At 37.3% G+C, this 27,513-nt stretch overlaps 1 protein-coding gene across 1 annotated transcript in view; it reads left to right on the forward strand.

Moving 5' to 3' along the window:
- METTL8 (methyltransferase 8, tRNA N3-cytidine) overlaps positions 1–27,513 on the forward strand; it is an 89,822-nt gene that overhangs the window by 48,800 nt on the left and 13,509 nt on the right. The window contains exons 3-7 of the mRNA XM_081242045.1: positions 6,507–6,598; positions 16,248–16,618; positions 17,997–18,046; positions 23,256–23,319; positions 24,527–24,666. Of these exons, the coding sequence (XP_081098171.1) occupies positions 6,507–6,598; positions 16,248–16,618; positions 17,997–18,046; positions 23,256–23,319; positions 24,527–24,666 (717 nt within the window). The remainder of the gene's footprint in view (positions 1–6,506; positions 6,599–16,247; positions 16,619–17,996; positions 18,047–23,255; positions 23,320–24,526; positions 24,667–27,513) is intronic.

Consider the following 27,513-nt stretch of genomic DNA (forward strand, 5'->3'; position numbering starts at 1 on the left):
ACTCAAGTCTGAATAGCTATAGTTTGTCTACAGTTGCTCTTTCAAGTAAAAATAGCATTCCATGAAAAAAGCATATAATTTAGTTCACAATGCAAACAATCATACAAGTACTTTTCTACAAGTCAGTCATCAGACTTCAGTGTGCAGCTTTTTGCATGCATCCTATTTTGTCATATAGAATATTAAAAATATATTTACTGAAGGGTAATATATTATCCTCCTCCTTCACATGCTAAAAGTTTTGATTATCTGGTGGGCATTATGGATGATATGTGGAACCTGGATTATGTTGTCTTCCTTTAAAGGTGTTGAGGTTTTTTTCCTGGCAAGTGGTTGAATTATTGCCAAATCTTCTTAGTCACGTCAGATTTAATTTTAGGTTCTGTTCAGGTGAAATTATTTTGATATTTTTCTAGAGTGGTTCTTATTCCTATAGCGTGGCATATCTGGGGTCTTAACTGAATGCCTGAAGTGTTCAGAGAGGTCTCTCCATTCTGGCTTAGCCAGAACTCCAGTATCTTCAAGCACTGCACTGCACTGCCTGTGCAGACTTCAGGGGCCCTCCCCTTTGTCCAACCCCCTCTTGTTCAGTATTCTGCTGCACAAAGTCTCACCATCTCAGCAGCTCTGAACCTTGATTTCTACCTTCTCAACTCACAAAACTGCCACTCAGTGAGTCAGCCAGGCTCTGCTTGGGCTCTACCTCTGCAGCACAGTCTAGAACATGTCCCAGACAGAAAGCCAGGGTACGTGTGGGAGCTGACCTTTTGTGTTTCTCTTCTTTTAAGGATCACAGTCCTGTGCTGTCTGAAGTGTAGTCCAGTGCCTAAAAGCAATTGCTTTATATACTATTTTATCCAGTTTTATTATTGTTTATAGCAGAAGGATAAGCCTATTTCTAGGTACTCTATCATGGTGCAAATCACAAGTCCTATACAGCAGTTTTAAGCCATAATTATGAATATTTTGTAGCTGTGTAGAAGAGTGTTTGTATGTGTGTGTGTATCCACAAATACAGGAAGGGAACTTGAAAAATTAAGAACTGTTAACTGAGTAGGATATTTAAACGAAAGGTAAGACTTCTTCTCTAACTTTTTCTATTAATATAATTTTAACTATGTAATAAAATGACTTTGTTATGGAATTAAAGATTACTGAAATAGTTTTAAGGTGAAATTAATAAACTTTATTTCTTCCTTTTACCTAACAATATTTTATTTTTAATTCACTAGGCACCTAATACACTTGTTAAATTTGTCTTTAAATTTTCTTCTATAATGACACTTTTTCATGCACAGTAAATGACCAAGACAGAAAAACATTTTATCTGTGTAACTTACACTGGGTACTTTGGTTTATATCTGATTGTTAAAAATTATAATAGGAAGTGACACCACATTCAGCAGTTTTCTATAAGTAGGAACCTCAGAAACATTAATACCCAAGCTAAATGATTGGGGAGAGAGTGTGTGTGTTTTAACTTTTCCAAACCAAATGCATGATTATTTAGACTGTTATTGCCATCAACTTAAAGCTAAAGCAAGGAATCATCATTCAATTGTGCTATACATATAAAAGGAATATGAAATCACACACACATGCAGACATATGAACTGAAGTCATAGGACTCATGGCCACTCCAAAATTATGAACTAATTCTACTAGCCTTGGTGTGAAAATTTCTTTTTTTTTTTAACATCTTTATTGGAGTATAATTGCTTTACAATGGTGTGTTAGTTTCTGCTTTATAACAAAGTGAATCAGTTATACATATACATATGTTCCCATATCTCTTCCCTCTTGTGTCTCCCTCCCTCCCACCCTCCCTATCCCACCACGCTAGGTGGTCACAGAGCTCCGAGTTGACCTCCCTGTGCTATGCGGCAGCTTCCCGCTAGCTATCTATTTTATGTTCGGTAATGTATATATGTCCATGCCACTCTCTCACTTTGTCACAGCTTACCCTTCCCCCTCCCCATATCCTCAAGTCCATTCTCTAGTAGGTCTGTGTCTTTATTCCCGTCTTGCCCCTAGGTTCTTCATGACCTTTTTTTTTTCTTAGATTCCATATATATGTGTTAGCATACGGTATTTCTTTTTCTCTTTCTGACTTCACTCTGTATGACAGACTCTAGGTCCATCCACCTCACTACAAATAACTCAATTTCGTTTCTTTTTATGGCTGAGTAATATTCCATTGTATATATGTGCCACATCTTCTTTATCCATTCATCTGTTGATGGACACTTAGGTTGCTTCCATGTCCTGGCTATTGTAAATAGAGCTGCAATGAACATTTTGGTACATGACTCTTTTTGAATTCCTGGTTTTCTCAGGGTATATGCCAAGTAGTGGGATTGCTGGGTCGTATGGTAGTTCTATTTTTACTTTTTTAAGGAACCTCCATAATGTTCTCCATAGTGGCTGTATCAATTTACATTCCCACCAACAGTGCAAGAGAGTTCCCTTTTCTCCACACCCTCTCCAGCACTTACTGTTTCTAGATTTTTTGATGATGGCCATTCTGACTGGTGTGAGATGATATCTCATTGTAGTTTTGATTTGCATTTCTCTAATGATTAATAATGTTGAGCATTCTTTCATGTGTTTGTTGGCAATCTGTATATCTTCTTTGGAGAAATGTCTATTTAGGTCTTCTGCCCATTTTTGGATTGGGTTGTTTGTTTTTTTGATATTGAGCTGCATGAGCTGCTTGTAAATTTTGGAGATTAATCCTTTGTCAGTTGCTTCATTTGCAAATAATTTCTCCCATTCTGAGGGTTGTCTTTTGGTCTTGTTTATGGTTTCCTTTGCTGTTCAAAAGCTTTTAAGTTTCATTAGGTCCCATTTGTTTATTTTTGTTTTTATTTCCATTGCTCTAGGATGTGGGTCAAAAAGGATCTTGCTGTGATTTATGTCATAGAGTGTTCTGCCTATGTTTTCCTCTAAGAGTTTGATAGTATCTGGCCTTACATTTAGGTCTTTAATCCATTTTGAGTTTATTTTTTTATTTTATTTTTTTCAAGAAGATGTTGGGGGTAGGCATTTATTTATTTATTTATTTATTTATTTATTTATTTATTTTTGCTGTGTTGGTCTTCATTTCTGTGCAAGGGCTTTCTCTAGTTGTGGCAAGCGGGAGCCACTCTTCATCGCGGTGCGCGGGCCTCTCACTATCATGGCCTCTCTTGTTGCGGAGCACAGGCTCCAGACGCGCAGGCTCAGTAGTTATGGCTCACGGGCCTAGTTGCTCCGCAGCATGTGGGATCTTCCCAGACCAGGGCTCGAACCCGTGTCCCCTGCATTAGCAGGCAGATTCTCAACCACTGCGCCACCAGGGAAGCCCCTTGAGTTTATTTTTGTGTATGGTGTTAGAGAGTGTTCTGATTTCATACTTTTACATGTACCTGTCCATTTTTCCCAGCACCACTTATTGAAGAGGCTGTCTTTTCTCCACTGTATATTCTTGCCTCCTTTATCAAAGATAAGGTGACCATATGTGCATGGGTTTATCTCTGGGCTTTCTGTCCTGTTCCATTGATCTATATTTCTGTTTTTGTGCCAGTACCATACTGTCTTGATTACTGTAGCTTTGTAGTATACTAAAAATCCTATCTTTTATTTTTAAGATTTTTCTCAAATTCAAGTTTTCAGGAAAAATATTCAGCATATTTTATATTTTCTTCTCAATTCTCTCTCTCTTTTTTTTTTTTTTTTGTGTGTGTGGTATGCAGGCCTCTCACTGTTGTGGCCTCTCCCGTTGCGGAGCACAGGCTCTGGATGTGCAGGCTCAGTGGCCATGGCTCACGGGCCCAGCCACTCCGCAGCATGTGGGATCTTCCCAGACTGGGGCACGAACCCGTGTCCCCTGCATCGGCAGGCAGACTCTCAACCACTGCGCCACCAGGGAAGCCCTCAATTCTCTTTTTTTAAGAAAACATATATTCTTTTTTATTATAAAGATTGCTGGGTTTTCCCCCAAGAAGGATAGCATAACGTTTTAATGACCATTGTTATATGTCTTAAACATGCACTATAGTTTTTTTATAAATATGGTTTTTAGAAAGATTATCTCTAGTTGAAGCAGCTTTACAATATTAAGGAAATTTTTAGGCAGTTACTCTTAATTCCACTATTCTACTATAATTGTTTTTATTTCACCCAGTGTGTATATTATTTTGTATAGTTGTGATTATAATACATATACAGTTTGGGGATCTGTTGTTTTAACCTCATGCTATTTCATATATACTTCTCCATATTGTTGCATAAACTTCATATCTATCATTTTAAATGTCTGTATAATATTCCTTTGAGTTACCATACTTTTTCTATTATCCTATCACTGAGGTTGTTTCCAGTTTTTTGCTATTATATTTGGTATTCCAGTAAATACTGTTGTACAGATACTTCTCTGTACAGAACTTCTCTGGGTTTTTTTTTTTTTAGTGGCTTCGTTACAATAAATTCCCAGAGTATAATTTGCAAGTCAAACAGTATGAACCATTTTCTTCCTTCAGTAGTGGTGGTGGTGGTGGTGGTTGTTAAATACCTGATTATTTTCAGTTTGTTTGTTAGGTGTCTCTATGCTTAAATTCTATTGTAATTGTATTTGTTACTTATAAACCTGAATGATTCTTATTGCTGTCTGTTGGGTTTGGATATACATGAATCAGACTCTTCTAATATAAGAACGTCCATAAAGCAGCTGGTCTGGAGGAAGTCCCCATAAATACAGTAGAAACATTTTATAGGTTTCTATGGGGATTCTGCAACTATATAGTGGAAAATCTGTTCTCTTGAGGCTAAGGGTATAATATCCCCCTCATCTAGCAGTTAAGAAAATGAAGCAACATAAAAAACAGTATAAGGAAGTTAGAGCAATTTAAGAAATAACTAAATCTATTAAATACTCAGGAAGAAGCAAGTTAAACTAACAGTTTAAAACAAATGCGTAAGGGTGAAAACCATATACACTCTCTTTGTCTCAGAGCTTGATTTTTTTACAGGGAAATGGACTGTTCTATTTTCCTTGTTATATTTTTTAGAAATTCATAGATGAGAAACTTGTCCCCAGCCTTAGTAATACTATTTTTTCAATAAGTGATTTATTGCCTTTAACATCATAACTGTCATATAATAATATTCTTTATATATTTATAGGTACAGAATATAAAATGTAGTTACCAGCTCCAAGTTATATATGTGACTGCTCACATATATTAAAATAAGTCAAAGCAAAAATTTGTTCTGATCTCATTCATTAAAGCAAGTGATAAAGCTGTTTAGTGATTATTTGGGTTGTAAATGATTGGGTTTTATTTGAAATAACAGTGGTTAAATTTTCATCTGTGAAACTCTGATTTTTACATTATTCATATACTTTTCCTGGGAACTTCAGTATACCAGTTTTGATCCTTCTTAAATGTAATTTCTCACCTTTCAGTGGTGTATTTATAGCCAGGTCACTGGAATATACCCTCTCATATCTGATTGCATAAACATGACTTAAAATAGTACCAAGCTCATCATCATTCCACCCAAAGCAACTCCTTATTCTGTCACTGTTGCCCGCACTTTCATCAGTACTCAGTTTTAATGCCTTGGAATCATTCCTGACTCTCATTTTTCTCCCTTCAATATCTAGTTAATCTCCAGATCATAACTATAGTTTTCTTTCATAGTGTCTCTCCCTGTACTCTGCCTTTCTGTTTCCCATTGCCACCACCTTAGTGCTGGGACTCATTACTCCCAGACGACTACAACAGACTTGAATTTTGGGTATGTGATTTCGTTATTGTTAAGAAAAATGGTTTATTCCAGGAAACTACATCACCTACTTATAGTTTTACCTATTGCAAAAAAAGAAACATAGACTTTGTAAGAACAAAGCAAAACAAAAATTACCTTTTTTCTATAAAGATGTTGCTTCTATTCCAAGAAAGATATTTTGGTGGCAGGAAATAATATTCTCTCATATGGAGTAAATTTTGAAACTGAAAATACTTATAGAAAGTGCCAGATCTTAGAAAGATGACCTTCTTATATACTATATCAAGTAGTCTATCATTTAAACATAAATGAATCCATATACAGAAATTAAGGCAGCTAATAAGAGTAGTGCAGAAGGAGTATGAAAAAACTATTAAAGAATTCCCTGTTCATAAATTAACAGAAAAGCAAATAAATTTAGCCTTAGAATGAAACACAGCAAACCATACCAGCACCCAGATAAACATGCACCATGGTGCTCCTGGGACACCACTTCAGCAGTTATCTCCAGAAGGTGGCTGGGGCTTGCAACACACCCAGAGTTAGAAGAACCGTAGGCGCTCCAGGGTTGCACCAGTGCTGTCACAAGGAACATCTGACACAACGTATTCATTTGCCTGGGAATTTGTTTGTGTCATTTGCCTTTGACCTAGAATGAAAGAGGTATCCCTTGTCACTCTTTTTCTGCCTTATTCAATTATAAAGCATGTTTTATAATCTTCATTTTTTGAAAGGGATCACATGCAGTGGTCAAAAGAAGAAGAAGAAGCAGCCAGAAAAAAAGTAGAGGAAAACTCATCTGTGCGAGTCCTTCTGGAAGAGCAAGGTAAAGCAACTACATGTTGTGTCTCCTGGAGCCTGGCTTTCCTGTTTGCCCTTCCACTGATTCAGTTCACACCTCAGTCTCTTTTCCTCCTAATTGTGCCACTACTTTAGAGAGTTCTTAGCTTCTACCTTTGCTAATCTACTTGTTCCTTTGGGAGAATTCCCAGTTATTCCAGTGTAGTGGAACCAAAGTTAAAGAAATAAATTATGTATTCACCCTATAAGTATAATCTCTTTCTATAGTCATATTATTGCTTTCTCTGGGAGATACTTAAGGGTGGCATTTCAAACAAGATATGAGAACATAATTTAAAATATTTCCTTTGGTTATGCATCTTTTAGTATGCTGTTGTGCACTTGACCTGCTAGGAATATTCAACAGATTCAAAAACTTTGAGCAAAGAAGGTAAAGTCATATCAAAATGTTTCTGGTCTTTTATTGAACATAAAGTTTCAATAAGGATTTGAGGTACTTTTCTTAGAGGCCTTTGATATTTAGAGTTTAATTTAGGGAAGGCCTCGCCAACCTTAAAAATGGCTTCTAAAGTATTGGCCTATGCTACAATCACAAAACCAGAAAATAACAAGTGTGGGTGAAGATGTGTAGAAATGAAGCCCTTATATGCCCTGTTAGAGTAATTATAAAATGGTACAACCTCTACTGAAAACAGTATGGAAGTTCCTCCAAAAATTAAAAATGGAACTACCATATCATCTAGCAGTCCCATCTCTGGGTATATAGCCAGAAGGATTGAAAGGGTCTTGAAGAAATATTTGCACACCCATTTTCATAGCAACACAATTCACCATAGCAAGAGGTAGAAGCAACCCAAATGTCCAACAGATAAATTGATAAACAAAATGTGGTCTTTTCATATGGAATATTATTCAGCCATAAAAAGAAATGGAATCCCTGTCACATGCTATCATCTGGATGAACCTTGAGGACATTATGTTAAATGAAATAAGCCAGTCACAAAAAGACAAATACTATATGATTCCACTTATATGAGGTACCTAAAGTAGTCAGATTCATAGAAACAGAAATTAGAATGGTGGTTAGCAAGGGCTGAGGGGAGAGGGGGAAACACAGAGTTGTTGTTTAATGGGTATAGGGTTTCAGATTTGCAGGATGAAAAAGTTCTGGACATCTGTTTCACAACAATGTAAATATACTTAACACTACTGGGCTCTTCACTTAAAAATGGTTAAGATGGTAAATGTTATGTGTTTTTTACCACAAATTTTTTTTTCTAAAAAGCACACTAAAAAACATTAGACCTCTGTCCTTCTCAATGCGTAGCTGGGAACCGACAGGCAGCTGGCCCAACACTTACACTCTCTAGAGAGGATTTTCCTACCTTTTTTTTCTTAAATGATTTCTCCTTTAAAACAGGTTGATTTTTTTCTTTAAAAAAAAACAAAAACAGCTTATTGAAGTACCAGATACCCATAGAAATTAACACAATTCATAAATTTTCATAAAGTTTTCATAAAACTCAGTGAATTTTCCCAACACCCACTTCAAGAAATAGAATATTACCAGTAACCCAGAAACTTCCTCATGCTCTGTCCCAATTACTTTCCCAAACCCCTAAGACTCTACAAACAGCAACCACTATTCTGGCTTCTAATACCATAGGTTAGTGTTGCCAGAACAACTTGGTTGTAGTCATCATCATTTCTCAATCACTCATGTAGCACTGTCAGTGTACCTGTTAGATAGAATGAGAGGCAGTAAACCATGGCCAGGGGCCAAATCCAGCTCACTGCCTATTTTTATAAATAAAGATTTATTGGAACACATACTCATTTGTTAACATTGTCCATGGCTGCTTTTGAGCTGTATCTACAGAGTTGAGTAGTTGCAACAGGGACCTTATGTAGCCCACACAGACTACTTACTGTCTGGCCCTTTACAGAAAAAGTTTGCCAACCCCTGAGATAGAATTCTGTTTCCAGATTGATCAGCTGTCCTGAAACTCCCCAGAGAAAGATGTTTGCATTCCTCTGTGCAAGCCAAGCTAGTGAAAAGCACTAGTCCCACTGGTAGTTAGCTATTGTTCTGGTGACTTTAGTCTACACCTGAGGCTAAAGTTTGAAGCAAAGGTAGCTGTTGCAACTTGAGCTAATGAGACAGCCCTCATGAGCTGCCCTTTGCCAGTGAAGGGGGCAGTGTGGCCCTGTCTTATCCTCTGGCATCATTTGTTATCCCTCAGAGCTAGTTTTCCTTCCTTACTGTAAGCATGAATATGTCCTGGAGGATAGACAAGAAAGAAGAGCACCTGATCCACAGTAGAACCATTCTATTTTTATGAGCTCCAGCCATGCAGTCCCAGAGTGGGATGTGGCCAGGGAGTGTTGGGGCTGGATTTGAGAGTGCATACCGGTGGCAGTTCTGCTCACAGATCAGCCCGCACTGCATTCCTTTGCAGGAACTCTGTCACACTGTTTCTGAGGAAGTATAATTTTGCTTCTTTGCCAGCAGCTGCACAGACATATTTTCCACATTACTCAAGCTTCTGCTAGTGGCCACCTGGATGTGACAGAGAGAGTCGAGCCTAAACAGAATTAAAAGATATCAGTCATCTTAATTCTTTTCCAGGAAGTTAAAAATTATCCACAGTATATTTCCTGAGAATATGAAAAACCAAGGATTTTTTTTTCATGCTCTTTTGAGTATTTCTGTTTAGAACATAAATAGATGAGCAGTGCTGATAATGTTCCCTTAAAGGGCTCTGTACGTGGCTGCCTATTTTGGCCTATTTATGTTAACAATGAACTTGAGTGGAGCTAATGAGGTTATTTTCAGGCCTTGGAAACCACAGTAAAGGAAAATGACAGTTCCCACAGAACCATAATGTGACTGAAATAGAAAGGTGGTGACTGGCCTTTCTCTATAGAAGCAGGAAAAGCAGACTGGAGAGGGCTGATGATACTGCTTTGAAGCATTTGGTTTGCTTATTAGCATGTGCATTCTGTTTCTGAGCAAGTTTTCTGGCCGCCGTGGAGACACAAAACAAAAGAGTTCATTTTAAAATGACTCAAAGTGATCAAGGCTTCTGCTGGGTCCCCTCTGCGTCCTACCTCCCCCCACCCCGCCGTAACACCACTCAGTGCAGTGGACTTCACACATGTCAGAGCACTGCTACAAGTAGAGGAACACACACAGTGAGGGTGACCCTTACATCACACTTAAGCAAGGTTGCACAGAGCAGCAGTTGAGGGTGGCAAAGAAAGAAAACTGTCCTGAGGAACTATGTTGACTGACAGGACATTACAGTGAGAGTAAATACCTACCCAGCCACCCAGTCCAGTCTCCACCAGGGATCATCGACCTGCTAGTCTGCAGAAGCCTAGGTGAGGCTTCTAATTGGATATCTAATGTCTCTGATGAACATGGGTCAAGGTGAATAGATCCGTTTAAAAGCTCTATTCCCAAACGTTGTGGAAACCCAAAGGAAGCTGTGACCCGGTTCTTCTCCCACTGCCCCTGTTAATCACCATCTCTTCTTATCCAGGAGGGTCCTAAGACTTTGAAAGAGCCAGTTTTCTCCCATCATAAAGTATTCCATTTGCAGAACAGTATACGGCATGAGCACTGTCTACTGATTTTATCTTACTTATTTTAATGCCACTGGGAGGAAATACTGGTTGTTCTCCCATGCTGGCCAACTCTCTGGCAAGTTTCTTTTGGTCTCTGTGTGTTAGTCTCTCCTGTCACTCCCATTTCCCATTTGTCACCTATTGTCTCAGCCTTTGGTGAGAACTGAAGTCCGGAAACACCCCCACAATTCTGAAAATAAGAACTTTTTCATCACAAATAAGACAGTCTTTTGCCGTACGATGGTTGACATATTCATTCCTGTGATTAAAATGTAAAGCATCCGGGCTCTCATTAGCAATATTTCTTTCAATTAGATGCCCAGATTAATGATTTTTAATTCCACATTTCCTTTTGGTAATTTATTTTAAATTTTATAATAGCTCAGATTTCTTTTTAAAGCAGGTTAATTCAGAGAAATGAGAAAGATACATTTGGCAGTTTTTGAGTTAACATGATTATAATTTCCTAAAAACATCTCCAGTGTGTTACATCTCAGCTGGTAATTTAGCAAATGTAATGGGTTTTTAAAAATTAATAACAAATGCAGCTGCTATTTTTACTTTAAAATACCCTTGTAAATAACTATCTACCTAGGATGTGTTATCTATGACAAGGAAAATAGTAAGAGAATTCCACTATACCTTCCTTTGTGAATACCTTACCACTTGAGAGTGTCCTATGTGAGAAAAAAAAATAGAGTAGCTAAAAGTTTTGTGTGCTGATAAATTTAGGATACTTGTTTGTAGGTCAGCTTTGGTTGTTAATTTCATACAGTGCTCTTAGAAGTATACTTTAAATTTCATAACTTTAAGAGTTTTCTTTTATTAGACAATTAACTTTATCAGTGACGTGGAAACTTCCAACTTTGAGAGCTCAGGTGTTTGTGTAATTGCTCTGCAAAAATGGCTTTAAATTGCCTTTTGTATAGGCAGGGTGGGAGGGAGGGAGATGCAAGAGGGAAGAGATATGGGAACATATGTATATGTATAACTGATTCACTTTGTTATAAAGCAGAAACTAACACACCATTGTAAAGCAATTATACTCCAATAAAGATGTTAAAAATAATAAAATAAATAAAATAAAATAGGGGCTTCCCTGGTGGCGCAGTGGTTGAGAGTCTGCCTGCCGATGCTGGGGACATGGGTTCGTGCCCCGGTCCGGGAAGATCCCACATGCCGCGAAGCGGCTGGGCCCGTGAGCCATGGCCGCTGGGCCTGTGCGTCCGGAGCCTGTGCTCCGCAACGGGAGAGGTCACAACAGTGAGAGGCCCGCGTACCGCAAAAAAATTAATTAATTAATTAAATTAAATTAAAATAAATTGCCTTTTGTTACATTGCAACTTAGAATAAATTTTCATAATACATATTAATCATATCGTATATGTCAGATACATATAAATGGTTTAATTCAATTTCTTAGTCGTTATATTCAGTGTGATTCAGGGTGAATTCTGCATATTTAAGTATGGTTAGTGTGTCATAGTCCTTCTTCCCCTCAGCAGTATTGAATTTAATAAATGAATAATTGAGAAGTTGCTTCATCTGGCTGTGGTTAAACAGATCACTACATTCCTTTTACGGCTGTTGGCAGAGAGCAATTAACTCTGAATTGGCCACCTTGGAGAGTAAAGGGAAAATTTTCTCCTCCAAGAAAAATTGATCATTAATGTACCTGCTTAGAAAATCAGTTGGACAAGATGAAGACCAGATTTCTCTACACTATACTCTTTTATCATTATTGGCCTGAACTTGAGTTGAGTGAACCAGCAGGATTAAGCTAAATTTTTCACTCATGGTCAGAAAAGTTGCTCTTCCAATTCCCCTGTTATCACAGAGGAAATTGCAGTTCAGGAAATTAAATTATATGCTGGAGGTGTTTACCTTGTCTCATAGCCATAATTATGAGTTTGATTGAGCTTCCGTGGGGTCTCAGAAGCTGTTATACATTACTGGAAACTGTGGAGTTGCCAGAATTGATTGAAGGTACTGCTAAAAGCACAACTTTAAAAAGCAAAAAAAAAAGTTCCAGCTCTTTAGCCTTTATCCCAGACTATCCTGTTTTGTTTCTGTTTTGTTGCTGTCCCACAAACCCATCTATTCTCATAGAGCATTTTATGTTCCTGTTGCTCATCATAATTTCATCATACAACCTTGCATAGTTTATTTTTTATATAATTCAAATGGGGTTTAAGTCTGTTTTTCTGATCTGTCTTTATGTAGGTTTACTCCAATCAGCATTATTTTTACTATTTGGTTATACTTATTATAAGTCGTACTGAGGTTTTAATTTCAGCTTAATGCTTCATAATGAGAGGAAAGTAGAAAATCAGAAAAACAGGTTATTTTCAGAGATATTTTGGAGGGGGTTAATCTTGATTTTGTGTTAGGAAGGCAGTGTAGTATAATGGTTAAGAGCATAAAGTCTGACAGAATTGGTTCAGGTCCTGGCTCTGCTGGGTGACCTTGGGCAAATTTTTTTATCCCCTCCGACCTTGAACTTCTTTGTCTGTAAATCGGAATAACATGTCTATCTGAGGGGTATTATTAGGATTAAATGGGAAAAAAAATCCAAGTAACATTTGACATAGTGCCCGACACAAAATAAACACTTAGTATGTACTACTGTGCTGCTGTTTATTGGTACAATGACTTATGTGATGTTTGGTTTTTTCCTCCTAATTCCTGAGTGGGAAATACTTGAAACAGGCTTGAAAGCGTATATATTAGCAGACCTTGACCATCATCATTTAATAGTAATAGATCCTTTTTAAAGACTGGATAAGCTAGGGTTGAATTTAGGTGTTTGATATATTTGGTACCTGAACCAGATTCTGGTCACCTCACTGAAGATTCATTTTCTTTATAAACTGTAGAAATTAAACAGTAGTACAGGCTCATATTTATGACAGCAATCTGATCCAAGATTTTGCAGTTTGTAGAACTGAATGTTTAATGTTCTCCATAAATTCATGGGATTTAATAGGAAAGTATGTAGACTTTTTAGAGCTTAAACATAGAGATACTGTAATTCAGGGGTCCGGCCTGTGGCCTGTTAGGAACCAGGCCGCACAGCAGGAGGTGAGCAGCAGGGGAGTGAGCGAAGCTTCATCTGCTGCTCCCCATTGCTCCCCATTGCTCCCCATTGCTCCCCATCGCTCGCATTACCTCCTGAACCATCACCCCCCACCCCCACCTCCGTGGAAAAATTGTCTTCCACAAAACTGGTTCCTGGTGCCAAAAAGGTTGGGGGTCGCTGCTCTAATTCAACCCCTCATCAAATTAGGAAACTCTTTGGGCAAGTAGAATGAAGAATTCAACCAAGATTCTTTATCTTCATGTAAGATGTAGATAAAACTTTGCAAAAGAAAGAACTACCTAATAATCGTTAAATTGTTACCAGCACTCCAAAATTCCATCTGATGGTTATAAATGAATATAAAATAAATTTTAGAGTGGCAGTCAGTGTATAGACCATTCTGTGTGAATATTTTCTCTTAATATTATTATCATTTTAATTACTACATAAGATTACTCTGGGGCTTCCCTGGTGGTGCAGTGGTTGAGAGTCCACCTGCCGATGCAGGGGACACGGGTTCATGCCCCGGTCCAGGAAGATCCCACATGCCGCGGAGCGGCTGGGCCCATGAGCCATGGCCGCTGAGCCTGCGCGTCCGGAGCCTGTGCTCCACAATGGGAGAGGCCACAACAGTGAGAGGCCCGCGTACTGCAAAAAAAAAAAAAAAAAAAAAAAAAAGATTACTCTGTTTTGACATGCATGGTTTGCTTGGTCATTCCTATGTTGCTGAATGTTTATTTCCACTTTTTCTTATTATAAATAGCACTGCTATGAACATCTTTTCTTTCAAGTTACTCCCCTGCTGTCTATCTCTTCCCCTGCCAATTAATTCCGAGGGGGATATTCCCACAAATTAATCACTTATATTACATTCTAGTTACTTATAGTTAGGTTCAAACTCACTTCACAAGTAACTTGGTATTGGAAACTCAAATGCTAGAGATTTGACTAAATATAGGTCGTCTTAGGTGGGTCACTTTTTATTAAGCAGAAAAATCTTTTACCAGCATAGAGTGAGTTACAGAGAGTTCTTAAGGTAAAAGGAAGAAGAGAAGGTGCGAGAAGACCCTGGGGAAATTTGATGGTTTCCTAATTCCTCCTGAGTCTGATTTTTGGAATGTTGTTTTGTTTTCTTACACAGTATATCAGGTACACTCCAATTTTTAAAAGTAGAGATAGAACTATTTTAAAGATATACAGCATTTTTAGATTAGTGATAAATAGGCTTCCTCCCATTAGTGCAGATGAGAGCATGTTTTGGACTTCAACATCACATAATTCTTTTGTTACAGAGATCTACTTTCATTTCTCAGACCTTAAATACAGATGGGAGTTTCTGTCTTTCTAGCAGTCCTGCTGCCAGATACAGTTCAGCCCTGATGGGAAGGAAGTCTTGTGGCCAGATGGGTGGAGATCCATGGTACAAGGCCATAAAGATAAAAGTGGAAAGAAAAGAAAAAATATAAGGGCTTCAGGACAGGGTTCTGTAATAGAGACAAACCTGACTATAGGCAACTGCTTGTTCTGAGGGTAAGGGCTTCTTTAAAATTCTCAAAGAAATGAGTCTGTTGTTTTTAGTTTTAGTTTATTTTTGGAATAGATTGTAATTTCACATGGATCAAAATTCAAGTGAGAATTCTTCCTCAAACCCTGGTCCCCAGCCACTCAGTTCCACTCTTTAGAGGCAACCAGTACTACTAATTATGTGATTATCCTTCCAGAAGTATTCTGCCCATATAGCAGTAAATGCGTGTATGTACATACATGACTGTTTTTCTGTGTATGTACACACATGTATTCTTTTTCTTCTTTTGTTTCTAATAAATAGTTGCATCATATACTTACTGTTCTACATTTTGCTTTCTCACCTAACATTAAGTCTTGAAAATTACTCTATATTAATGGAAGGTTTTTAAAATTTTTTGAAGGCACTTTAGAAATGTCACGTGTCTACACTGGGTGAAAGTAATTCCTAACCCAGGGATTAGGTCTGGTACGTAATAGTATCCAAGAAATGTTTCTTGAGTGAGTGAGTGAGAAAGTGAGTGAATTAATGATTATACTAATTTAAGCTGCAGATAGAAAGAGGCAGAAAGCTAAGAATTGCCTGAAGGTCTGAGACTGTTGACCTAACCCTGATGCTGGGACCCAGGGTAATCGAAAGGATGACATCACAAAATGCATATCTCTTTTTAAATTGCATCAGAAATTCTCTTTAAGGCTTCATATTAGGAGATGTCAATAAGAAGAGGTGCCTCTGGAGGTGGGTGAAGAATGGAGTTACGGGATGGCCCCTAGACCCCAGGAGTCAGAACATACGGTCCTGCTTCTGCTGTGACCAGGCTCCAGGACCCGGATAAGTGGGTTCATTTCTCTGTGTGTCCTTTCTTCAAACGTGAAACAAGGGGGTTGGAGTAGATTATTTCAATGGACCGTTCTAGCTGTAAGGTTATGTCATTTATTATTCCACAATTTCCTGTTTGATTACCAGTTTGCACAGACATTTGTCGTGTTGAAGCTGCATTTACAGAGACATGAAAAATGAGGTATCATTTCTCTAAGATAATAAAGAGCCTTACAGGTTATTGGTAAAAATGTGATCATTAAGATTTCAAGATTAGACTGTAGAAAGCAGTGTGCAATGATTATATTCCTCACAAAAATGTATTGGCTAAACTATTGAGACAGAAGCAGACTTACCAGGGTAAGCCCAAATACCCCACACATTGACACATTTTGTGAGGATTAATACTCTGTAGTTTTAACCTTTAAAAGGTTAAAAAAAATCATAAATAAAAATTATTATAATATTAAAGTTATTCAATAGTAAATATAATTGTTATAAATGAATAGTATATGTAATATATTTAACAGTATTTAATTATTAAATATAGTTATTAAAATAGTAACTAATGATAAATATAATTCATAGTAAAATAAATCTTTTTTCTTCTCTTTATTTTAGTGAAGTATGAGAGTGAAGCTAGTAAATATTGGGACACATTTTATAAGATTCATAAGAATAAGTTTTTCAAAGATCGTAATTGGCTGTTGAGGGAATTTCCTGAAATTCTTCCAGTTGGTCAAAAACCTGAAGAGAAGGTAAAAGAATTCTCATGGAATCATGTAAAAGTTCATGCTGCAAATTGTTTCTCAAGAATGCACTGCCCTACTATGCCTGAAGAAAAAAATCATAATAGAGAAAGTTCTGGCTCATCAGATGGTCAAAACAAAGCAGGATCTGATTTTTCCAACCTAGACTCCAAAGAACACAGAAAAGGACCTCTGAAGACTGAATTGTTTCCTGGTAGCAGTGCCACTTTCAGAATCCTAGAGGTATGGTACTGCAGGGGCAAAAATTTTTTAATGTACATTCCATATTACTTTAATAACGATCCAGATTTTTTAGGGGGGAAATGATCAAATCTAACTATTAAATAAGTGTTCATATACTTCTGTGCATAAAAATTATTTAAGGGACTCATATCTTTAATTAGTCAGGTTTTAAGTTTGTGATTAAAATTTTTTTTAATTTGTCTACTTTAATTTCTAACTTGAAGGAAGTTTTAAATACCAATAAAGTTTTAGCCTTAATTTCTATCTCTTTCTGTTATTACCTGCTTTTAGGTGAAATAGAAATAAGTGAAGTATGTAATTTGCTGTAATCTGGTGTAGACCTTGATTTTCTATTTTAAAAAATAAACCTTTTCCTTCTGATTGTAAAGATAATATATACTGATTACAGAGAATTTGCTAAAGAGAAAGAATAAAATAATCTACAGTCCCATAAACAAGGGATTTAATTTAACCACTGTTAACATTTAACTGACTTTTTTCTCCTTTTGTTTATACTGTTTGTATAGTTGAGCTATACTCTACCTGCATTTTGGGGTTTTGCTTTGTTTGTATTGAACATTATAACAAACAGTTTTCCCTATCTTTAAAAATTCTCTATAAATATTTTCATGGCTGCAAAATACTTTACTATGTGGAATACTATGATTCTGCTTACCTGTTTTCACTTGACTGGGCATTTAAATTGTTTTCAGGTTTTCAACAGCAGACATCTTTGGGTATAGACTTTTCTGCATTTTCTTTTATTATTTGGGTTCAATTTACTAGTTCATAATTTATTTTAAAAATTTAATACTGTTAAAATATATTGCCAAATTGCTTTCTAAGAAGTTGTACTAATACCAATTCACAGCAGTGTAGGTCTGTTTCATCACACCCTTACTGACTGGAATATTCTTATTTTAGTGCTTTCTGCTTTGTTAGACAAAAATTATACCTTATTTTAATTTGCATTCCTTTGATTGTTAAATAGATCATATAGTTCTTCAAACGTTTAGAAGTCATTTGTACTTCTTTTGTGTTCTGTTTATTTCCTTTATTTATCAGATGCTTTTTAAAAAATGAGCTCTGCCCTTTATCATATTTAATGCAAATGTTTTTTTCACAGTATGTTTGTCTCCTTTTAATTTGGTTTATTTTGGGGTTTGGTATGTAAAAATTTTAAATGTTTCCATAGTCAAATTTCTCAGTGCATATTATTCTTGTGATTTACTTCATTGCTTTTGAGTTTAGAAAACTCTCCTATACCCAGAGATACAGTAAATTTCTTTTAGTTTTTTTTTTTTTAGTAAAAAAATCTGACATTGGTGAGGAAAATTTAACTTTATTTTCATGATATTTGTTTATTCTTTGATTTTAGGTTGGCTGTGGTGCTGGGAATAGTGTTTTTCCAATTCTGAACACTTTGCAGTGAGTTTTAGAGTTTTCTCCTACAAAATTCTACATACATATGGGAGGTTGAGAAATTCTTGGAAAAAGTCATATATATGCCAGTAGTGTTCTTGTTCCCATATAAACAATGACTAAAGGAAATTTCAAAAGAAGTGTCTTGGTCTGAGTGTCTAATTTCATGTGAACTGAGAATTACTCTGAAATTATGTTTCACAGGCATGGGTTGTCCACCATGAGTTGAAGTAATTTTTTAAGCTTGTGTTTATGTGGATGAGGGAATAAAAGAGAGTAAGAGGTTTGATCCTTCTGCTAAGCTGGGAATTGCTGAACTTTAGAGATTTATTTACCCCTTCAGGTTATTTAGGTGTCATTTTACACATAGAGAATTGAGTTTAAAGCTTACACAAAATAAAGTGTAAGCTTTAAACTCATTTTATTTTGTCATCACTTCTGGAGCCGCACCCAGTATAAAACCTTCCTATGTCAGATGACTGTATCTAGACTTGAAATTGTTTGGAGTTATAGCACCTAACCCTAAGATTCAAAAAGGCAGAAGTAGGGGATAGGAGCAAAGATGTTCTCCTGACCTGCCCTTCCAGTTCACCACCTCACCTATGCGTTTTAGTAGGTGATGAGGAAGATACACCTTACAAAACTTTAACACCTTTTACCTATGGCTGGTCTGTCAAGTCCCTATTTTTTTTTAAGTTTACATGATAGCTTTCCCATTATTTTTCCATTATAAAATCAACATAAGCACGTTGTAGAACGTTCCCATTAGAGGAAAATGGGTTGGGGGGAATCACCCATTATTCCCACCACCATAGCATAGCTGCTGACAGAATTTTTGTTATAATTCCTTTCAGTCTTTTCACTATGCCTATTTTTAAATTTAAGAAAGTTTTTTTTTTAACTTTCCATTGTGAAAATGTAAAAACATTCAGAAAAACTGAGTAATACAGTGTATTCTCATACACCCACCACCTTGTTTCAACAGTTACTCACATAAGGCCAACATCATGACACTTTATCTTTAAGTACTTATGATGGATCTCCAAAAAGCAGGACATACTTCATTACTATTATAAGCCTAACATAGTAAAAATTAAGTAATTCCCTAATAATCATCAAATTACCAGTTAAAGTGTCCAGCCAGAAGTGGTGCTGGCCAATTTGCAGTTCTGAATGGTCTTTCTCTTTCGGGACTTATTTTCTTTGTTTTCCCTTTTCCAATTTCTGGGCCAAAATTTCCTGTACTTTTATACCACATAGTCAGATTCCTTCACCCCTGTGATCTCTGAACGTTTAATACACATAAATCTACTACACTGGCAGTTGATTATGTGTTACTTTATGACTCATCTCAAGTTATTATTTAGCATATCATTTCTTTTTTTTTTTTTTTTTTTGCGGTACGCGGGCCTCTCACTGTCGTGGCCTCTCCCGTTGTGGAACACAGGCTCCGGACGCGCAGGCTCAGTGGCCATGGCTCACGGACCCAGCTGCTCCGCGGCACGTGGGATCTTCCCGGACTGGGGTACGAACCCGTGTCCCCTGCATCGGCAGGCGGACTCTCAACCACTGCGCCACCAGGGAAGCCCGCATATCATTTCTTTATGTCTTATTTCTTCAACTACTATTCGTATATTCCTTGAGATAAAGAGCATATTTTACTCTAATCTGATTTTTCAGGTAGCCTAACAATACAATATAGATAGAGCTTGGTACATACTGACTGATTAATATCTCTGGCTCCCCACTTGTTAGTTGTATTTTTCCCTCTTCTACTTCTCCCTCCAACTGATAATTGCAAGCTCTTGCCTCCTCACCCCCTGACTCTTTCTTTGTGGATGTGTCTTTTTTTTTTTTTTGCCTCATATTCATATTTTAGAAATCACTGTAGCTCAATAACCTGAGATAATTAATTCATCTTTAAAAGGCAACCAGTGATTAGCCTTCCAAAGGAAGGATTAGACTTTTTTTTCCCACCACAGAAATTGTGTTTTATTACTTTTGGAGAGTGTAAGATTAATGTTTTACATTTTTAGAATATTTTACCATAATTAGACCTCTGGAATTGAGAGGTCATATCATTCTCCAAGGATCACTTAATTCTTAAACCCCTTGCCAAGAGAGTGCTTGGTGGTATGGTGGTAGTGGTGATATTTACACCTGTTTGCTGGGAGAAGGGCCAAGGCAGTCAGCCGATTTTACTGAAAAGTTCTGGAAAGTCATTGGGTGATCACAAGACCAACTTGGGTTGCTGTTGGAATTCAGTTTCATAGGTCAAGCTGCCGTCTGGTAGGACACATGGCAAATGGCACATGCCTTCCTTTAGCTTACTAGACTGTTCTGTATCTTGTGAGTGTTTAGTAACTACTGCCCAAAGATAGACTGCATACCTTTCATAATAGCTAGATGTGCCAGTGTCCAGAGAAGCATTTTGAGCTATATGGAAGTATTTATAGAACCATGTTAATTTCTTAAGTTTTTAAGTTCCTGGAAGGCAGAGGCAGATCTTCCTTTAATGATGATAACAATGATGATAATGGTGATGGTGACAGCAACAATAATAAGAATGACTAACATTTATTAGGTGCCTACTCTGAGTCAGGCACCTTTCTAGAAACTTTACATATATGAGTCCATTCAATCCTTACAACCAACTTAGATGCCATATTTATCTCTATTAGGAGTTTGGGATTGACATATACACACTACTACTATATTTAAAATAGATAACTAACAAGGACCCACTGTATAGCACAAGGAACTCTGCTCAATATTCTGTAATAACCTAAATGGGAAAAGAATTTGAAAAAGAATAGATACATGTATATGTGTAACTGAATCACCTTGCTGTACACCTTCAACTAACACAACATTGTTAATCAACTATACTCCAATATAAAAGAAGAGGAAATCAATTACAGAGAGATTAGATGACTCTTCCATGGTCACCCAACTAAGTGGTAGAGCCAGGATTCAACCCTTGGCAGTCTTGTTTCAGAGCCCTTGCCCTTAGCCATCATACCACATAGTACTATATGTATCTGAGTGTTTTTTGAGACATTTCAAACATGTGTGACCGACCAACAATTACAAGTCACAAATATATGGATTTCATAGGAAACAATAAGGGTATATATGCTGCAATAAAGCACAATTTTTATATGGGATGGATGAGAAAAGACAAGCAGCACAAGTTTTAACTTTGATTCAGTACTGGTTAACTTTTCGTAACCAAATCCTATTCATGATACATTAATTTATTTAGACAGATATTAATTTGAATACAAACCCCTAGTGCCACAGAATGGCACTATATATGAATACTATATATGAATATTATACATGAATGTAGTATTCATCAATGAGTAGCATTTAAGAGAGTAATGCGAGCCTGGGTGAGATTTTGCTAAATGCATATTTGTGCTTATATTCCGCATTTATTTAGAAGTCCTCCTTGCTTGAAATGCCTCCTGAATCAAATTAGAAGTTCTAATTATGTGCTTCAAAGCCCATATATCCTGTCACACACTGGGCTCTCAGGATCAACTCTGCTTCTCATCCCTAGCATGTGACTCCCACTTCTAAACCCTTTCCCCTTCTCCCCACTTAGCAATGCCATCCCCCTCCCTCAAAATTCTTACGACTTTCACCTGAGGGTGCCTGCCTTATGCACACTTCTATAGAAATTGTATATGTCCCCAACTAGGCTATAAAATCCACAAGAGCCAGGACCATACCTATAATTACTGTTTAGGACATACTGATCTCTTTCTGTGATTCAGACACACTACTAAGCAAGATGATGCAAGGATCCTTTGCTAATAGCATACAAGGTATGATTAGGAAGGGTACTGACCCACAAAATTCAAAGTACAGTTGACCCTTGAACAATGTGTGGGGTTAGCCCATGAATAATTTATAGTCGACCCTTCGTATTTGTGGTTCCTTCTGTATCTGCAGATTCCATCAACCACGGACCATATAGCACTTAGTATTTACTATTGAAAAATATCCATGTGTAAGTGGACCTGGGAAGTTCAAACCTGTATTGTTCAAGGGACAGCTGTATGTGCCTGCCCATTAGTAACCATGGCTCAGCCATTGTTACTGAATTTCAGGTAAAGACCAAATAGAACTTGTCTAAGTTCAGTGGAGGCCAATTAAAATTAGTCAGGATTTTCATATGGGTAAACATCCCCCCCCAAAAAAAACCCATGAATTTGCTTACTTTATTTACGTATTGTAGGTAAAGCAACTGAGTCTCGGAGAAGTTAAGTCAAATTCAGTGTTAATAAGTGGCAAATCCAGGATTTAAACACAGGTGTAATTGGCTCCCAAATCCCATACTCTTACTAGACAGTTTTTATTAGACAGTTTCATTTACTACTTTGTATTCTAATGCTTGGTCCATATAAAAGGCTCAATAAAAGTTTGAAAATTGGGCTTCCCTGGTGGCACAGTGGTTGAGAGTCTGCCTGCCGATGCAGAGGATACGGGTTCATGTCCCGGTCCGGGAAGATCCCACATGCCGTGGAGCGGCTGGGCCCGTGAGCCATGGCCGCTGAGCCTGCGCGTCCGGAGCCTGTGCTCCGCAACGGGAGAGGCCACAACAGTGAGAGGCCTGCGTACCGCAAAAAAAAAAAAAAAAAGTTTGAAAATCACTTGAAAAGATAAGAATATGTTAGTGTTTTATTATTTTTTAGAAGTTGTATTTACATGCTGTTAATATAAACATATTAATATTACATTTAACAGCACGTAAATGCAACTGGGGGTTGAGGGTCCTTGGAGAGGATAGAACTTGGCTAAGCTAAGAGGAGTTACAGGCCATGCTGGCTGGAGGCAGACAAGAAAGAGTGCCTGTGAGAGATAGGAGGAAGATTGAGCAATGCTGATGGATGGCTTTGGAGGTTTCCCATGGGAGAGTATGATGGGATATAGAGCAAGTAGGCCCACATAATGGAGGGCCTTAAAATCAGGGCAGGAATTTGAAAGTCACCCTGTAATTGATAAGTGTTTGAGATAATGTTGGTTCAGAAACATGAAGGCATCCACACACCACTGCAGAGAACAGCGTCAAAAAAGAAGAAACAAGCCAAGTGTCATCCAAAATTCTGTTAAAGAAATACTAACAAGTTCAAACCTACACTTTCCTTTCTTCTGTAGCTTCAGCATATCTGGGCTCTAGATTTAAATATTTCTTCCATTTTCATAGGAATGCTCCAGAGTTCTTTCTTTATTGTTGTGATTTTGCTTCTGGAGCTGTGGAGCTGGTAAAGGTATGCCTTATATTTTCTTTAAAGAGAGCTATATTAAAAAATCTAATTTTTTGCTGTTGAAGTGATTTTTTTTAATGTAACTGCATCAAATGTAATCTGTGACCATTTTTAACTGAGCTTTTAAAATTTTGCAAATCATATCATCAACTGATGCCTAAGATGGTACCCTAAAACAATAGAAGTTGTTTGGGATTTAATATAGAGTTCAAGGGAGTGGTTCCTACAAGGTGGTATTTATATTTATGTCCCTAGAGCTTTACACACAGTTTGGCACATAGTAGGCACTCGTTAAATTAAAAATTTTGAAAAAAAAAAGGTCTGAAAAGGTATATATTACAAATCTAAAATGTCCTCAACTGTAAGGAAAACAGTGGTGGGAACCGGGCCTTATTTGACCAATTCCCAACTGCTAGTAAGCATTATCATAGCAAAAAGAGGTAATTTCAGGAAATGGAAAAGGAATGGAAATTCTAACAAAAATGTATAGTAAACACATGGAACATAATTTCTGATAATAAGAGTTAATAGTTTTTCATTGTAGACATTTTCTAAAATATTGAAAAGCCTAAAGGGGAAGATAAAATTTACCTATAATATGCTTTTTTAGAGTCCTAGAGTGAATCACTGTTAGTATTTTGGTATATATCCTTCTAGTGTTGTTTTTATAGGCAAATTGTGTGTGTATGTACGCTAATGTGGTTTTTTAAAATAGCATCTTTATTGAGGTATAGTTCACATACCATAAATTTCACCATTTTAAAGTATACAATCCTGTGATTTTTAGTATATTTAGAGTTGTACAGCCATCACCATTACCTAATGTTAATTATGTACTATAGGATATTTATATATTAATGCCAAAGGAGGCATGGAATAAGCAGTGAGAGAGAGAACCAAGGACCATCTCAGTGCCTGTGAAGTAACACAGGGTGGGCTTCCAGCAACACTGCCTACTGACTCAGAAAGACTACCCTACTCCACTTTTCAAGCTAAGGAGGGATTGCAAAAGAATATTTGTTATCAAGTCCAAGTGCTAGACTTAATTTTTAACGACAGCTTGAAATAACCTAACAGAATACCTAATCCAAATATCAAATTTATAGAAGAACAGCACTTGAGAGAAGTTAAATTGACCTTTTTAATTTGAGAAAAACACTAGAAGTCTGCTAACAACTGTTTTTGTCTTTTCATTCCTTTATCATGACAGTCGCACGCGTCATACAGAGCAGCCCAGTGCTGTGCCTTTGTTCATGACGTTTGTGACGATGGCCTACCCTACCCTTTTCCAGATGGGATCCTGGATGTCATTCTCCTCGTCTTTGTGCTCTCTTCCATTCATCCTGACAGGTAAATGAAGACGAAAGGGCAGAGCAAATGTGTACAGCCCCTTTATCAGGAGTGGCTTTCAGAACTATCAAAGCAAAAATGACAATTCTTGAATTTATTGTTTAATGAACTACATTATGTATAATATGCAGCCCTTTAAATGCAGTTTTTCCTTTCTTCAGACTTTCAGAAAGAAACTGGTGACACTACTTCTTTAGTGAGCTTTCTGTCACTGTCAGAATGAAGTAAACATCTTCTGGCAAGACACATACCTATTAAAAGTGACAGAGCTTCAAGGAAATTACAAATTCAGAACAGCCTAATAGACTCCCAAGAGGGAAATTGTACATGGTGATCAGAAACAAACATTTTTTTTTTTTTTTTTTGCGGTACGCGGGCCTCTCACTGCTATGGCCTCTCCCGCTGTGGAGCACAGGCTCCGGACGCTTAGGCTCAGCAGCCATGGCTCACGGGCCCAGCCGCTCCGCGGCATGTGGGATCCTCCCGGACCGGGGCACGAACCCGCGTCCCCTGCATCGGCAGGCGGACTGTCAATCACTGCGCCACCAGGGAAGCCCCAACAAACATTTTTGATTTAGCATCTTGCTGAATGTTCATGAAGAGGTGGGCTGTAAATCTGTTTGGCTTCACACTGGTCTGTCGATGGGCTTTAAAATATTCGTTTTGAAGAAGCCCACTAGGGAATTAGGGGTTATCAAGATTTGCCAGATTAACCTCGGACCTTTATACTCTAAGATTGGCCTAGTGCCATCATTTAAATATTCATGACTTAAATATTTTTGTTCACATAAGGTTTTGAAATAATAAATAAAGCTTTTCTCCAAAGAGGAAGCACAAAGAGATATTACCAGCAATTAAAATGATCACTTTTCTTAAAATTTTGCCACCTTATATGTATTAAGACACATGTGTGGTAAGTGTCAGGGGTTGTGCCTTCATAACATTTCTTAAAATTGGGTTTTCGTGATCTTCTGGTAATAGATACAGACTTGGCATCAACCGCTTTTTGTTTGGTGAGTGTGACTCTTTCCCAAAGAAATCGAGTATTGTGTCCTTCTTTCTTTGCTATTATAAGGTCACTAGGACCCTTTACAGTCCTTTTACTTCTCATTCAGAGATGTGCACTTTGATTACTTGTGGAAAAGCAAATTAGATTTCCAAATAACGAATGAAATATATAATTGCACCTGGTGAGATACATCAAGTTCCATGAAGTTACTTCCTCCCAGTTTCTATAACTTATTTCTTTCTGCTAATCTGTTTATACTGTTCGCATTATTCAGATACTGGTAGAAGGATGTCATCTATGTATTTTGTTTCACAGTTAAAAGGATGAATAGTAAAAAGGATAGAGTAGGTGGATAGTGAACAAGATTTTCTATCTGACACCTATAACAGGAAATGTTTAAATTCAAAATGAGACCTCAGAAAGACTATTTGAATTAGTTTAGATAATGTATTTTTGTCATGATTTGAATTGAATGTTAAAGAGGGGAAGCAGATATCTTGGAAAGATTGTTTTTATAGTACATATATTCATTCTATTTATTTATTATAAAATAAGTTCAGATGTATCATGTCAGTAGCTACTTTCTTACCTACATGGAAAGGATCTAAAAATGAGGTGAATGAGTAGAAGTTGGGTAATAGTAAGTGAAAAGTAAGGTAGTATCTTTAGGGTCATCTAGCACTGTGGTAGTAGATTCAGCCCCAGGAAAATTCTAGAAAAATGGCTTATTGCCAGCTTGGAAAAGCAATTCAGCTAGATCTTGAGTCTTGGGGTCCCAGCTTAAATGGGAGTAAACCATAGAAGGCTACAAAAAAATAGGTAGCTGTCCTTCTTGTTATTGAAATAAAAGTATAATATGTTTTCTAAAGATCTAAGCATAGAATAGTCAATAAACACTCTTTTTTTAAATTAATCTCTTTTTTTCCTTCTCCTCTCCCTCCATCTAGCGATAGGTGAGGATAGCAGAGTTGGCCCAAGTCAGATAAAAAAAAAGAAAAGGGGCTTTCCCCCATTCTTGTCCATCTCACCTGCAGGCCACTCCCACCTGCATTTCTCAGGAACTGGCTCTGGAATTGCATTATGAGCCAAGATGGGCTGATAAGAGAAGCAGCTCCCCACCTCTTGCCTTCACCTGCAACGCAGACTTTAAAGGATAGTTGGGAGGGGAGGATTTGCAGAAGGAGGCTACATTTTGAAGTATTTGGCTGTTTGTTTTTTTGTGTTTTTGTTTCATGCTTGTTTTGCTAATAATTGCAGAAAGAGATTTTTTTTTCTCTGTACATAAAACATTTATCCGGAAAGTGAATATTTTAAGGTTTAGATATGGTTTTCTTTAATTGCCAAATTATAAGGATATGAGCACAGGGCTTCCCTGGTGGCGCAGTGGTTGAGAGTCCGCCTGCCGATGCAGGGGACACGGGTTCGTGCCCCGGTCTGGGAAGATCCCACATGCCGCAGAGCGGCTGGGCCCGTGAGCCATGGCTGCTGAGCCTGCGCGTCCGGAGCCTGTGCTCTGCAGGGGGAGAGGCCACAACAGTGAGAGGCCCGCCTACCGCAAAAAAAAAAAAAAAAAAGGATATGAGCACAGTGTGAAAATAACCTGTAATAAAATAAACAAGGAAAAATACTTTTCTTTTTCTCTTTCATGTACTTATGTTCCAGTTTTTTTTAAAGAGCTTTTTTTCTAATCATGGCACCTTTTTCTGTCATTTCTGTCTTGTTTTCATAGTTACTTTCATTTTCTCATTACCTACTTCTTTCATAACCTGACATACTGTTTCACCCCGTTATTCCACTTAACAGTGTTTTAATTTTTTTTTTTTTAATTAAAAAAAATT

The sequence above is a fragment of the Mesoplodon bidens genome (assembly GCF_964165515.1).
Source record: "Mesoplodon bidens genome assembly, chromosome: 8".
NCBI lineage: Eukaryota > Metazoa > Chordata > Mammalia > Artiodactyla > Ziphiidae > Mesoplodon > Mesoplodon bidens.